Source organism: Chiloscyllium plagiosum, chromosome 6, assembly GCF_004010195.1.
Source record: "Chiloscyllium plagiosum isolate BGI_BamShark_2017 chromosome 6, ASM401019v2, whole genome shotgun sequence".
NCBI lineage: Eukaryota > Metazoa > Chordata > Chondrichthyes > Orectolobiformes > Hemiscylliidae > Chiloscyllium > Chiloscyllium plagiosum.
In genome coordinates this window covers 103,890,179-103,905,706 of record NC_057715.1, presented here as the reverse complement: position 1 = coordinate 103,905,706, position 15,528 = coordinate 103,890,179, and the positions used below count along the sequence as shown (strand labels likewise).

At 41.8% G+C, this 15,528-nt stretch overlaps 1 protein-coding gene across 3 annotated transcripts in view; it reads left to right on the top strand.

The window, feature by feature from the left end:
* The window catches only part of slc9a7 (solute carrier family 9 member 7), a 143,929-nt gene that overhangs the window by 55,544 nt on the left and 72,857 nt on the right, over positions 1 to 15,528 (top strand). For all 3 annotated transcript variants that reach the window (XM_043692310.1, XM_043692311.1, XM_043692312.1), the window contains exon 2: positions 5,511 to 5,713. In XM_043692310.1, coding sequence (XP_043548245.1) covers positions 5,511 to 5,713 — 203 coding nt within the window. The remainder of the gene's footprint in view (positions 1 to 5,510; positions 5,714 to 15,528) is intronic.

The following is a 15,528-nucleotide window of genomic DNA, read 5'->3' as shown; positions in this document are numbered from 1 at the left end:
AAATAAGCTCTAACTAGAGCTATATAAAGTCTCTGAAGCACATCACTGCTTTTATATTCCAACCCTTTAGGGATAAATGACAATATGACATTCGCTTTCTTAATCACAGACTCAACCTGCAAGTCAACCTTTAGAGAATCCTGGATTAGCAGTCCCAGAATCCCTTTGTACTTTGGCTTCTTTTTTCACCATTTAGAAAATAGTCCATGCCTGTATTCTTTTTTCCAAAGTACAAGACCTCTCATTTGCTCATGTTGAATTTCATCAGCCATTTCCTGGACCACACTCCTAAACTGCCTAAATCTTTCTGCAGCTGCCCCACCTCCTCAGTGTTACCTGTCTGTCCACCTAACTTCGTATCATTGGCAAACTTCACCTGAATGCCTCCGGTCCCTTTATATATAAATGATCTGGATGATGTGAACAGCTGCGGCCTCTACACGAACCCTGCGGGACACCACTTGTCACCAGCTGCCATTCATTCCAACTTTCTGCCTTCTGTCAGACAGCCAATCCTCAATCCATACCAGTAGCTCACCGTGAACACCATGAGCCGCCCTCTTACTCAGCAGCCTCCTGTGAGGCACCTCATCAAAGGCCTTTTGGAAGTCTAGATAGATAACATCCACTGGGTATCCTTGGTCTAACCTACTTGTTACCTCTTCAAAGAATTCTAACAGGTTTGTCAGGCACGACCTCCCCTCAGTAAATCCATGCTGACGTATTCTAATTTGACTCTGCATTTAGAATTTAGAAATCCCATCCTTAACGTTGGATCCTAGAATTTAAAAGCCATTGGGATAGGTACATGAATAGGAAAGGTTTGAAGTGATTTGGGCAGATGGGGCGAGTTTGTTTTGGGATTATGTTCAGCTTGGACTGGTTGGACCAAAGGATGTGTTTCTGTGCTATATGACTCCATGATAAAGTTATGTAAATGACAAACTTTCAATTTCCCAGATGCTGCGGTTAGATTTGAACTTGTATTTCCGGTTTATTTGATTAACCTCCGGGGGTTACTAGTCCAGGATTAGAACAATATTTTCATATCCATATGTTACCATCCATGTTGATTCAAATCATGGTTTAAAACATGAAATTTGGATCCATCTCCAATCTTTTTGCTGACTGTGACTCAGCCAAGTTGTCAACTATAGATAGTGAACGTTTTAGCAGTGCTGTCATTGAACAAATTTTCGTAATCCTGTGATAGGATTTGTATTTGCATGATTCAACCAGGTTTTGGTCCTTGATCAAAGCAAACAGCAGCTCATTACTCAACTGCAACCAGCGTTTGGATGGAAAATGTGAGTTGTTGTTGTTTTATAACCTGTTGTACATAAAGCATGTTAATAGTTGTGAGGACCACACACCAATATGTCTGTGACCGGGAGGTTATAAAGGTCCTTTAGGGTCATTTTAAAACCTGAACATACAGATAATGATTGCCAATTCCAAGTCTGCGCTGACTCATTCTTGTGGGCTTGAATCTGCAATTGACTCCACGTTCTGAGCTGTATCATGTTATTAATTGCTGCTTCTGCCTGATTTTCACCGCCACCCTCCTCTCCCCTCACTGGAAATGGCCAGCTAGACCACAGTAGAATATTTTCAGCCTTCTAATTTTAACTGGGGTACTGGTTTACATAAATGCAGCTAATGTAGCATGAGTAATGTATGAATGGTGTATGAAATGTTTATTCCATATAAAGTGATCATAGTTGTGGGGATGAGCATTGCTGTTGATGAAACCTAGACTCTGCTCCTTTTACTAACTTTGGAGCATTTTGTTGCTGAGAAAGGCTATGTAAATAGAAGAGGAGATTCCATAACCCTTACTGCTATCAATAAAACGAATTAAGCCCAAAACTCTGGTCATCCAAAATCAAAAGGAAGTGAGTCGAAGACTTGGTAAATGGTCTCGTCAGAATTAATTGATGACTGTGACAAATCCTGGTCTTAAATGCCTTGTTGCTTAGTAAACAATACCCTTCCTCATGACCCAATGATTAACGCTTTCCTTAATTAAACTGAGTGGGCAGATGAACCAGTCCTCAGCAGATGCTGATTTTTGCTTCACTGAACTGGAGTGATTATGCATGACACCAAATTGGGAGGAGGATCCCATACCTGCCCAAACTCCGCTTGCAGTGTTAGCTGAGGAAACATTTGCACTTGCGCTACTGACAAAAGGGCCAGGGATCTGGGCCCAGGGGAGGGAGGAGGCTGGCGGCTGATGAATGTGCCTTCCCCACCCCTGCAGAAGCCAGGCGTGGGAGCGGGGAAGACCTGTGTTGAGAGTTAGGATAGGAAAGGCTGGCACAGGACAAGGCCTGCACCAGGTCTGATGGAGTGGTGACGGGGACATCTGGCACCAGGAGTCAGCCTCCTTTTTGTTTTGGTGAGGATGATTTGGAATCAAACCCATTTAGTTTTTATTCATAAATCTAAAAATCTCAAGCACTTTTCTAAATGTATGCTCCACGTCTGAGCCCAGCTGCTCCTGTCTATTGCTTACCAATGACATTGGTTTTCCCTTTGCGTGTATGCACTCTTTGTGCCATCTGCAGATTGTGATTCATATAAACACTGTCTTTTTGAAGTGCAGTGCAAGGAAAGGAAAAGGTATGTGGTGACTGGGAGCCCAGTAGATATCGTAGTTTTCATTTCCACTTTCTTTCCACTATTCCTTCTGTTCTCCGTAACAAGAGTTCATACCATGAGCTCCCAAATGAGGAATTGCAGATTTGTACTGGGAAGACGAGGACTACCAATAAGTTATGGGAGTGGGAAAAAAATTGGCAAATGTTATATAATGTGAGTAAATGTGGTTATGCACTTTGGCAGGAATAATAGATAAGCTAAATATTATTTAAAAAGAGAAGAGAGAGAGAATGTGGAAGCCCTGGGACAGTGGAGTTTGGGAGTCCCCATCATGAATCATGGAAATCGCTAGCATCCAATTTCAGCAATTAATAAGGAAAACATTATGGACTGTTGACCTTTTGAGTTCTAAGGGAATGGAATATAAAAATATGGAAGGTCTTGCCAAAACTATACAAGACACTCATCAGGTCACAGCTGGGTATACTGAGGGCTCCTAATCTAAAGAAAGATTATAGTAGCATCAGAGACCATCCAGATCATCACTAGGCTGATGTTAGCACTGTCTTATGAGAAGAGCTTGGATAAATTAGGCCTGATTTTTGGAGGAGGTGGACAAAGTTCAAAATCCTACAACACCAGGTGATAGTCCAACAAGTTTGTTTGGAAGCACTAGCTTTCGAAGAGCTGTATCTTCATCAGGTAGTTGTGGAGCAGAATCATAAGACACAGAACTTAAGGCAACAGGATTGCAGTGTCACGGAACTGAAACTAACCTGATCATGCTAAAAGATGAAAGACTAGCTAAATTTGGTTAATATTACAGTCCATGACACTGCAATCTTGTTGCTATAAATCCTGTGTCTTATGATTCTGCTCCATAACCACCTGATGAAGAAGTAGTCCTTCCAAATAAATCTGTTGGACTGTAACCTGGTATTGTGTGATTTTTAACTAGATTAGGCCTGTACTTTTTGTAATATGGAAGAATGAGTAGCAATCTTATTGAAACTTAGATTCTTGAGAGACTTAATAGAGTCATTCAATGTGTACAAGGCTGAGAGGGACAGATTTTTAACACGAACAGAATTTAGGATTATAGGGAATATACAGAAAATGCAGGAAGCTGGAGTTGAGGACTTGCAGATCAGCCAAGGTCTCTCTGAATGGCACAACAGAGTCAATGGACTGAATGGCCTACTTCTGCTCCTATGTCTTTTGGCCTTAACCTGGAACATAGTGCATACTGGTATCCTTCTGTAAAGGCGGACCTTGTATTTCTAGAAGTATTTTTGCAGTATCTCATGGTGCTTGGCAGCCAATGAAGTACATTGTGTGCACTACATTCACTGTTGTGATATACAAAACACAGCAGCTGATTTGCGCACCATGAGCTCCAACAAACAATTAAATAAATGACCAGACAATTGGGTGGAGTCTTCTTGCTCAACATCCTCCACTGTCAAACTCCTCCATTGTCAAACTCACTCCCAACATCAAGCTCAACCCTCCCACCATCACCGTTGACCTGTCAAGGTTACTCCCTGGATTCTCCCATTTTTCACTTTTTTTGATCTGGCCTCAATATTCCCTGTTTTGTGTTTGTGCTGTCTTTGACTGAAGGAATGTCAGTTACTAACATAGAGGTCCCTCTCTCTGTTCTCCCCCCATAAAGCCTCTGAGGAGTTCCATGACCCAACCCCCACTTCCCCAGCTTTGCAGGACAGTCACCACCCGAACACAACACAGCAGCTCAGCCTTCTCTCCCCTTGTACATCAGGTTCCCACACTAGAAAAGCAGCTCCAACTCATTCCAAATCCACCAGGATGACAAGTTCACCAGCTGCCTGCTCGTCATGAATTTGAAGGCACCTGATTTTCATTTGTTGGCAACTTGATCACAAAGGCACAATTTTTATCTGGCGACCCTGTGTTTTAATGAGTACTTAAGTCGGAGTGATGCATTAAAAATAGGTTCCCCTGTTTTGTCATTGGGAGCTGCAATCCCTGCCAACTTGTTTCCAATTTTCGTTTTGCTAGCGGGAAGTTAGAATTTTGCCTCATGCCCCATTTAAGTGCTCCCAGCTGCCTTTGTTCCAGTTCCAGCTCCTAGGAGCTTCTCTAGATTCCCTGTGATTTGGGTCACAGTTGCAGGCTGAGTGTTGGATAAGACACTAGCAAAACCTATGTGATTTTTCTTCAATGTCTGTTATATTTCTGCAGACATGCTGCTTTTTCCTTTCTGAGCAGTGAAAGTTGCTCCATTGAGCAGTTGCAGAGTAAGCTGTGGCTAAAGCACATGGCAGTCTGTTCTGGCAGGCAGGTTGCTCCTACAATAGTTTTCTCGCAACCTAATGATCATGAGATGTTAGAGTAGAAGTCAGCATTCAGCACATTGAGTCTACTCTGCCATTCAAGGAGATCACTGTTGATCTGATGATCCTTAATACCCATCGTGACATAGAGATCTGCAGCGGAGAAAAAAGACTCTTTGGCCCATTGTGTCCACATCAGTCAAAAACAAACTTAACTTTTTTATAATTCTATTTTCCAGCACCTGGCCCATAGCCTTGACATCACAACTGAACATCCAAATACTACTTAAATGCGATGAGAGTTTCTGCCCCCAGCACCCTTAAAGGCAGTGAGTTCCAGATTCCTGCCACCCTCCGCATGAAACTGCCTTTCCCTTTTCCTCGTAATCCTTTATTCCCACACTGATTAAAAATGTGTCCTTCTCAACCACGTATATCATTAATGACCCAGCTCTTTGCAGTAAATAATTCCACAGATTCATAAGCCTCCTGAATTCTAGCAATCCTGCAGCTAACCAGAATTGGAAAAAAATCTGTTGTAAATATGTTGTGTAATGAATGTTCCTTAATGACTGTTGTGTTTGTTTCAAGGACTCCTGGTGGGAGTGATCCTCAGGTATGGTATCCCGTCCACGAATGGTCGTGGCAAGGTTCCCATTGGTTGTGCATTGGACAACAGGGCAGTGACCACTCTACTGGTAAACGTCAGTGGAAAGTTTTATGAATATTCCCTGAAAGGCGAAATCAATTCTGGGGAAATAAACAACGTGGCACAAGATGACATGTTGAGAAAGGTAAGCTACCTTTTTTAATGTTCCGTACTGCATTCTCCAATTTGACTTCATAAAAGATTTTAATGAAACTGCTGACATCATCTGTTTGAATAAAGAGTTGTCTTCATGACTTCTGTTCAGAAAGCAAACTTCCATGGCCAACACTGAGGATTGAATATCAGAAATAGCAGCACAGATCTCTGATATCCAAACTGATACTGGAGATTGGCTTGGCTGGCCTTCATTCCTCAAGTGGTCCTCCTTCTGTCAGATATTGATTGGCTGGGGAATTTCCAGGTGTATTTTTTAAAATATCTCTGACATTTGCATTTTTCTTACTTTTTTTTAGTTTGTTTGGAGATTTGGTTAGGGTGGATGGAAAGGAAAATTAGGTGGCATGTATCTAAGAATGAAAGATGGCCTCTGTGAATTAGGGAGATGTGATCTTGGCTTAAAGGATCAAAATGTCGAAACTGTTTGTTTGGGGGTAAGAAATAGTAAGAGGAATAAGTCACTAACTACATTACAGAGTATAAATCATGAAATAATGGGATTTGTAAGAAAAATATCATTTAACAATAGTGAGCAATTCAAATCTTCCTTTATAAATTGATCAGATCAAATCAAATTGTCAGGGATGGATTTGAGGACAAATTCATAGAGTACATTTAAGACAGCTTTTGTTTGGAACAGTGCATTCTGGAATGACTGAAGGACATGCTGTTTCAGATTTGGTAATGCACAATGAGATTTAATGAACAGTCTCATGGTAACCAATGCAGAAAAACGCAATCATAACACAGTATTTCATATTCATTTTGAGGATGAGAAACCAGAGTCTAAATCTAGAGTTTTAACCTTGAAAGGCTGCTATAAAGATAGTGCTGGTTAAAGTGACTGGAAAACAGATTAAAAAGTAAAGTGGCAGATGAGCAATGTTAGATGTTTATGGATGTATTTAATAATTCTCAATGTAGATACATTTCAATAAGGGAAAAAAAAACTCTAGTTAAGCACTGATGGTTCTTTGTTCTTGTAAAGATGTTAAGAATTGGTATCAAACTGGAAAACAAAAACGATGCAATGTCACCACAATTTGTGGTAGACGGATCCAGCAAGGAATGAAGAAGAATCAATGAAGAGGGAAGAAATAATTGGTGAGAGTGTATAACCAGACAGTAAAAGCTTCGACAAGAATATAAAAAGGAAGAAAGTAACTAAAGCAAACATTTGCACCTTTTAAAGAGGTGAGACTAGAGAATTTATAATGGATAACAAGGAATTTTTGCAGACTCTTTGAACATTTTTAAAAAAAGTTTACTTTTATGTTAGAATGCAATCTGATCATTCCAATAATAAATCTGTCTCTTTTGTTTTTAAGCAATTTGTCAAAGCTCTTCATCTTGTACTCACCAGGATATTTTGCAAGAAGTACTAAAGTAAAGGGAAGACAGCATTTTTACTGAGAGGAGCATGCTGATTAGTTGGTAACTGGGCTTGGACAGGGTTATCGCTGTGGAAAACATATCAGCCGGCAATGACTGACAGTTAATTGTCAAGCATTGCTTAAATTTTAAACCAAGCAGATGGACTCTATTTTGTCAAGTAAATGATGTGAAATTGAGCCAAAAATGGTTATTATCAATTTTTATTGACTTGAAATAGGTGCAGTATAGATATATGTTTCTACTGTCTGCAAAGAACAGGGTGCTGAGTGTTAATGTATGTACTTCCTAGTACACACATGTGCTACACTGAAAGCATGATTGATGGTCCTAACTTGTCAGCTTCGTTCTTTGCATACTCAGGATTTCTCAGCAAGTATTGTGAAATTATTTTGTCAAATTTAATGTTGGACACTGTTGCATATATTGTAAGTACAGGCTGATTGGGTTCAGTCAGTAGTTTGTTGTAAACAGTGATGTTTGTTTCATTTGATCTGCCAGTCATTGGAACGTACAACCGATACATCAAACATCATGCCTGCGCTGAAACTACATAAACCACATTACTTGTTTGTGTGTTGGACAGAATGTGTTTTTGGCTTAACAGCAGTATCCTGTTGATGGTGAACACCACTTGTGTTACTTCCACATAGTAGCAGTGTGAAGCAGCTAGTGTCACATATTGCTTAAAACTTTGAGGCACCTTATCCTTCCAGGGTGGTTTAAGCTAGACTGGACGTTTTTCAGTCTTGAGAGTGACAGCCTTAATCCTGTTCATGAATTTGTACATTGTGCAATGCGAAATTATCTTATCACGATAGCCATTATCCCTCAGGATGGCTTTGATGCACCCCAATTTCCACATCAAGCTTGCACAGGCCTGATTCAATAGATTTCTAATTATGCCAATCTTATGACTGTTAACTGTCGCTCATCAACGAGTGCATTCTCTATGGCAATGCCTCTGCCAATCAGACTCCAATTGCCAATCTATCAACACTGTCCTCTCATGCGATGTAGATGTTGCTTTAACTTGTGGGCGGCACGGTGGCACAGTGGTTAGCACTGCTGCCTCACAGCGCTAGAGACCCGGGTTCAACTCCCGCCTCAGGCGACTCTCTGTGTGGAGTTTGTATATTCTCCCCGTGTCTGCGTGGGTTTCCTCCGGGTGCTCCGGTTTCCTCCCACAATCCAAAAATGTGCAGGTTAGGTTAATTGGCCATGCTAAATTGCCCGTAGTGTTAGGTGAAGGGGTAAATGTAGGAGTATGGGTCTGGGTGGTATACGCTTCGGCAGGTTGGTGTGGACTTGTTGGGCCGAAGGGCCTGTTTCCACACTGTTAGTAATCTAATCTAAACTTCACTTTGGTATTTCTTGTTAATTGTCCTGATGAGTGCAAGATGAAAAACCTGATTGCAATATGTCTTTGTTCAGCAATACTTAAGTTCTGGACTACTAAGCAAATAAAACTAGAGCACATAGGTTTAAAGTGAGAAGGGAAAGATTTAAAACTGACCTAAGGGGCAATTTTTTCATGCAGAGGGTGGTGCGTTTATGGAATGAGCTGCCAGAGCAGGTGGTAGAATCTGGTACAATTATAACATTAAAAGGCATCTGGATATGTATACGAATAGGAAGGGTTTAGAGGGGTATGGGCCAAATGCAGGTAGATGGGACTAGGTTAATTTTAGGATAACTGGTTGGCATGGACAAATTGGACCAAAGGGTCACTTTCACTGCTGTTTGTTTCTAAGGAATAGTTGAAAATTGGGGTCAAAAAGGACCAAGGCACTTGAAATAATCACTATTGCTAATGAAGTAGAACAGAGAAAACTAATGCCATTTAAATGCTGACAAGTCCCCTAATGGCCTGCTTCCTAGGGTCTGAAAAAAAAATTGCTACAGAGACTTTGAATAAATTGATTGTAAGTAATTTTGGAATATTATGTTCTAGTCCCAGTAGAATCATAAATTGAATTGATTGTCACATGTACCGAGGTGCAGTGAAAAGATTTGTCTTGCAAGCAATACAGACAGATCACATAGTTAAGTAACATAGATAAATAAATAATAGGTAAACAGCAGCAAAAACCAAATCACAGGTACAGGTGAATGTTAAGAGTTTGAGAGTCCATTCAGTATTCTAACAACAGTAGGGTAGAAATTGTTGCATAACCAGCTGTGTTCAGGCTTCTGCACCTTCTCCCCAATGGTAGAGGTTGTAGAAAAACATTGCCAGGGTGGGATGGATCTTTGAGAATGCTGGCGGCCTTTCCTTGACAACTGGCCTGGTAGATGGATTCTATAGATGGGAGGCTGGCCTTTGTGATTGTTTGTCTGGGCTGAGTTCACCACTCTCGGCAACTGTCTCCAATCTTGAATTGTACAGTTGCCATACCAGGTAATGATGCATCTAGACAGAATGCTATCGATGGCACACCTATATAAATTAACAAGGGTATTCGCTGTCATGCCAAATTTCCTCAGCTGCCAGAGGAAAAAGAGACATTGTTGGGCCTTTGTAACCAGTGCGTCCACACGAATAGTCCAAGAAAGCTTGTTGTGAATGACCATCCCAGGAGCTTGACACTCTCCCCTTGTTCCACCTCTGTGCTGTTAATGTTTAGGGGGAGAATGAGTAACATCTTGCTGAAAGTCAATAATGAGTTCCTTGGTTTTGCCAGCATTGAGAGCTAGGTTGATGTCAGTGTGCCATTTATCCAGGGCTTCCACCTCCCATCTGTAGTCTGCTTCATCGCTATTTGAGATTTGACTGACTATGGTGGTGTCATCAGCGAACTTGTAAAAAGGCAGTAGTCTGGTATTTGGTGACGCTGTCATGGGTTTACAGTGAGTACGCACCCCTCGGGAGCTCCAATGTGAGTGTTAGTGACAATAAAATATTGTCCCCAATCTTCACTGATTGTGGCTGTGGGTCAGGAAACTGAGGATCCAGTTGCAGAGAGTGGGGCTTAGTCCGAGATCACTAAGTTTAGTAATCAGTCTCGAGGAGATAATAGTGTTGACTACAGTTCAGCCTTCAATGAATAGGATTCTTACATAGCTGTTCTTGGTGTTAGGATGTTCTAGGGTGGAGTGAAGGGCATCTGACGTGAATCTGTTGGTCCGATAGGCAAATTGGAGTTGGTCAAAAGTAGAGGGGAGGCTGAAGTTGATTTAATGCCATGACCAGCCTTTCAAAGTACTTCATGATTCCCGAAGTTAAGGCCACGGGGCAGTAGTCATTGAGACATGCTACATGAGCCGCCTTCGGCATAGGGATGATGTTGGCCCTCTTGAAACAGGTAGGGACAGTGGCCTGATACAGGGAGAGGTTGAAGATGTCCGAGAAGACTTCTGCTGGTTGATCTGCATGCTCTAAGTGCACGGCCTTATACTCTGTCTGATCCCATTGCTTTCCTTGGATTCACATGAAGGAAAACTGATCTGATCTCTGATGCAGTGACTGTTGGGATAGTTTGTCAGGACTTGTCGGAATAGGTATTATCTCTCCACCCAAATTCTGCTCAAAGTGAACATAGAAGGCATTGAGACGATCTGGAAGGGATGTCATCATTTTCTATCTTGCACTGTCTCTGTTTAGAACCTATGATGTCATTCAGTCCTTGCCATAGTCATCGGGTGTCTGTCTGGATCTCTAGTTTGGATCGGTATTGGTCCTTGGCTGTCGTAATGGCTCTGTGAAGGTCATATTTGGGTTTCTTATGTTTGAGTGTGTCTCCTGATCTGAAGGACTCACGTCTGGTTTTTAGCAAATTCTGCATGTCCTCATTCATCCAGGGTTTCCTGTTGGGGAGCACCCGGATTGACTTGCTCGGTAAGCAGTCCCCCACAGACTTGCTGATAAAGTCTGTGATCGTGATGGTATACTCGTCCAAGGTACCTGTGGACTGTTTGAATGTGGCCCCAATCAGCTGATTCCAGACAGCACCGGAGTTGATCCTCTGCCTCCAACCAGTACCGGACCTGTATCAGTGAGGGGGTCTCCTGCTTGACCTTCTGCCTGTAAGCCGGGAGAAGAAACACGGCATTGTGGTCTGAGCTGCTGAAATGACGTGGGTGGGGCAAATGGAGCGGTAGGCATCTCTGACAGTGGTGTAGCAGTGGTCTAAAATGTTTGGGCCCTTGGTTGTACATGGGCAACACCTTCCTTAGATTGACTTGATTGAAGTTGCCAGTTACAATAAATAGGGTCTCCAGGGTGTTAGTGGTAGAGTACAGCACATCCAGAGCTTCCTCAAATTTTGCTTGTGGCGGTATGTTCTCAGCAGTTAGTATAGCAGTGGTAAATTCCCGTGGTAGATAGAAGGGGTGGCATTTGATGGTGAGGAATTCAAGGTTTGGGGAGCAATGGCTGCCTAGGGTTGCAATGTCTGTGCACCACAAGTTGTTGATTTTTAAAAAGCAAACCCGTCACCCTTTGTCTTACCCGAGGACGCTGTACGGTCCATAAAATGGATAGAGAAACCATGAGACTGCACCTGTTCTGCAAAACAGGCAGAAAATGGGAAACTACAGGCCAGTTAGTCTTATCTGTCATTTTGAAAGGTTCAAAAGGAGGTAGTAGCTGGAACATTTAGAAAATTTGTAATGCAATTAGGCAGAGTCAACATAGTTTTGTGAAACATGAAAATGTGATTTGGAAATTATTGGAATCCTTTGCTAGCATGAGCACGGTAAATGTAGGGGAACTGATAGATGTCATTTGAATTTGGATTGTCTCAAAAATGCTTGAGCAGGTTGGACCTACATTTATTGAAGTTTAGGAAAATGAGATGTGATCATATTGAAACAGACGAGATTCCGAGGAGGCTTCACAGGGTAGATACTTTTTCCCCTTCGTGTAGAATTCTTGACCCAGGTGGCCTCCCAATTTAAGACTGTAATATGGAGGAATTTCTTCTTTAATTTGCCACTAAAGTCATTAGGGTTTGGAATTATCTACCTCCTGAGAACTGAAGTCTGATTCTAAAGTACAACAGTGATGATGCTTCTAAAGTATTTCATTTGGCTGTCAGGTGCTCTAAGACATCTGGTGGTCATGATAAGTTAGTGAATCAAAGAAGAGGCTTGAAGAATTAAGGTTTATTCCTGTCCTGAGTTTTTAATGTTCATCTTCACCTGAAAAATTGCAGCAGTTGAGTTTCTCCTCTGTCTAGGATGATATTTCAAATTAACATACCTGCATTTTTGATACGGAATCCCATCATGATTGTAAGTAGCATCCCAAGATGCTTCATGTAGGGTAATTTGCATTAAATATTGTTGCTCTGACCAGGCAACTACATCCACCAGTTGCTATCCCTCAGCAGCAGTTCACAAGCAGTGATAACAAATTGTTTAGTTGATTTAAATTGTTGCAATTTGCTCAGGGAATCTTTGTAGCTCACACTAATTCTTTTCTTCCTTGGGGCTTTGAAGTTTTTGGAGTTAATATGTAACAAATTGCTTCAATCCCTCCTCCTTCCTCCACCATTCCCAGGTACCTATTTTCAGAAATTCTTGATGAAGGGCTTATGCCCAAAATGTTGACTGTCCTGCTCCTTGGATGCTGTCTGACCTGCTGTGCTTTTCCAGCGCCACTCTTTTTGACACCGACTGAGTAGACTAACCTGAATCGTAGCTTTTGTAAAACTTCAAAGAATAGCAAAAATTATTTTGTGTGTGGCTTTCCAACTAAGACATTAGCTGAGGAGCCTCAAATTTTGTTATCTGTACTTCTGCTGAAGAAAAGTGTTTGAACAATCATGTCATCCAAAGCATGTTGTGAGAAATGCTGAAACTAGTTCACCTTAATTCCTGTGTTTTTTTTAAATTTGTTATTGGGTTGTGAAAGTTGCTGGCAAGACCAACATTTATTATCTAATCCTACTTGTCATTGACAAAGTGATGGTGAGTCATTGAATACCTGTAGTCCACAGTGACTTTTGGAAAAGAATTCAAAGATTTGGACCAAACAACACTGAAGAATCGATAATGTATGTGGCTTGGAAAGGAACTTGCAGGTGGTGATGCCCACATGTATCTGCTGCCTGTGACTGTTGAGATTGTAGAGGTAATGGAGTTGGAAGGTGCCATGGTGATTTTCTGCCGTGCATCTTGTCGATGGTACTCACTGCTACCACTGTATCAGTGGTGGAGGGAATGAAGGTTCAATGTGATGGATTGGGTGTAAAGCAAGTCTAGGACTGCTTTGTCCTGATTAATGTTGAGCTGCTTGAGCGCTGTTGGAGTGACACTCCTCCAGGCACGTGGACGGGATTTCTGTCACACTCCTGACTTGTCATGTAGATGATGGGTAGGTTTTAAGGAAACAGAAGGTGAATTTCTACACAATTCCCATGCTGCTCCCATAGCGTGGATTTGTATTCTCTCAGTACTGCAAATGTTCGTCCCCCAACCCCTATGGGTTAGTACAGTTGGCTTCAAAGTCCTGGGGACTTAGTAGGAAAGGTCAGCCCAGGTTTTTATTTGGTGATTCAGACGTGGTGGGAGGGGCAATACACAAGTTTGTGATATCTTGAGATTAGCTATGATATTCCTGTGGTTAAATGACACATACATTCACATGTGAAGAACAATCACTTGAGAGTCAGCACCAAGTAAAGCAGATGAAAGGAAAATCCCATCCCAGTGCTACACGATTGTATGTGCAGCTAAAGGGCAACAGACAGAATCTCTTTTGAGCAAGCTGATAACCTAGCAAGGTAGAATTCTCTTTCTGCGTGTATTATTCCTATTGTTGCCACAGAGCTTAAGTGATGTTGGCTAAAAAGTCCCTAAATAACTGTCTGGCTAAACTTGCAATGGAGAGGATTCCCCTAGCAGTCCAGTTTGAACCATGAAATTACCAATCGGGAAAGTGAAAAGTCCCCAGTGTTAGGCAGTACTGTGGTGGCTAATTTTCAAAAATAAACCAACTTTTGTGCTTTTAAAAAATTTCCTACTTCATCAGAACAACAACGTTAAGGTGCATTTGTATTTTTCCAGCTTCCTTTTATTTGACTTTTTTTTTGACCCAGTCCCCGACCTCCATCTTCTCCTCTCAGACTCTCATTCCTACTCGGGAGCCAATTGCATGAATTCTGGTCCCTGCCTAGCACTTGGCCCAAGTGAGCACATACAGTACCTTAGGGGAGCTTTGATAGTGAACTGCAAATTGTTGGTTTCATAGCAGAGTAGAGTTCTGTGTTTCATTTGAAATCCATCCTTGCTAAGATCCCAGCTCAGTTTGGTAGGGAGTGATGATGACTGTACTATTTTGTTTTCATATTCCTTTTTACCCATGTCTAATGCAGAGATATATCCCTACTGGTGCCTTGTTTAAGAGCAAAAGCTGGCCCCAAATTTCCTAGCTCCCCCCCCTCAACTTGAAGTTATCACTTCATTATCCGAGTGGAATCATGATCCTTCGGAGAGCTCGTTAGAGGCTTCTGTGCTATCACGGTTAATACCTCAACCTACTTGCCCAAGAGGTTGTGGAATGTCAATTTACTATATTTGATGATGGACCAGAATCATAGAGAGCAGAAGGAGGTTGATTGGCCATTGTGTTCATAAATCTGTTTTAAGAACTGCACAGCTAATTCCATTCATCTTTTCTAGAGACCTGCCACTGTTTACCCAGTTCTCTTTTGATGGTAAACAGTGCAAGTCCAGAGGTTGAATGCCACATTGGCTTTATTGGTGAGAGGATTTGAGTACAGGAGCAGTGATGTCTCTGTGCAATTATGCAAGGCCTTAATGAGACCAAACTGGATTCCTATTGGTCTTCTAATCTGAAGAAGCATGTCCTTGCTATGGGTGGAGTGCAGTGAAAGATTGCCAGACTGATTCTTGGGATGGCAGGATTAACATATGAAGAGAGACTGGAGCGGTTATGACTATATTCACTGGAATTCATGAGAATGAGATGGCTGAAGGACCTGAACTTAAGGGAATTTATATTTGCCAGGATTTGGTGTTGGAGAGACTGTTAGGTCTGAAGGTTGATAAGTCTCTGGGGCCTGATGGTCTACATCCCAGGGTACTGAAGGAGGTGGCTCAGAAAATCGTGGATGCGTTGGTGATTATTTTCCAGAGTTCGATAGATTCGGGGTCAGTTCCTGAGGATTGGAGGGTGGCTAATGTTGTACCACTTTTTAAGAAAGGTGGGAGAGAGAAAGCAGGAAATTATAGACCAGTTAGTCTGACCTCAGTGGTGGGAAAGATGCTGGAGTCTATTATAAAGGATGAAATTACGGCACATCTGGATAGTAGTAACAGGATAGGACAGAGTCAGCATGGATTTATGAAAAGGAAATCATGCTTGACTAATCTTCTGGAATCTTTTGAGGATGTAACTCTGAAGATGGACAAGGGAGATCAAGT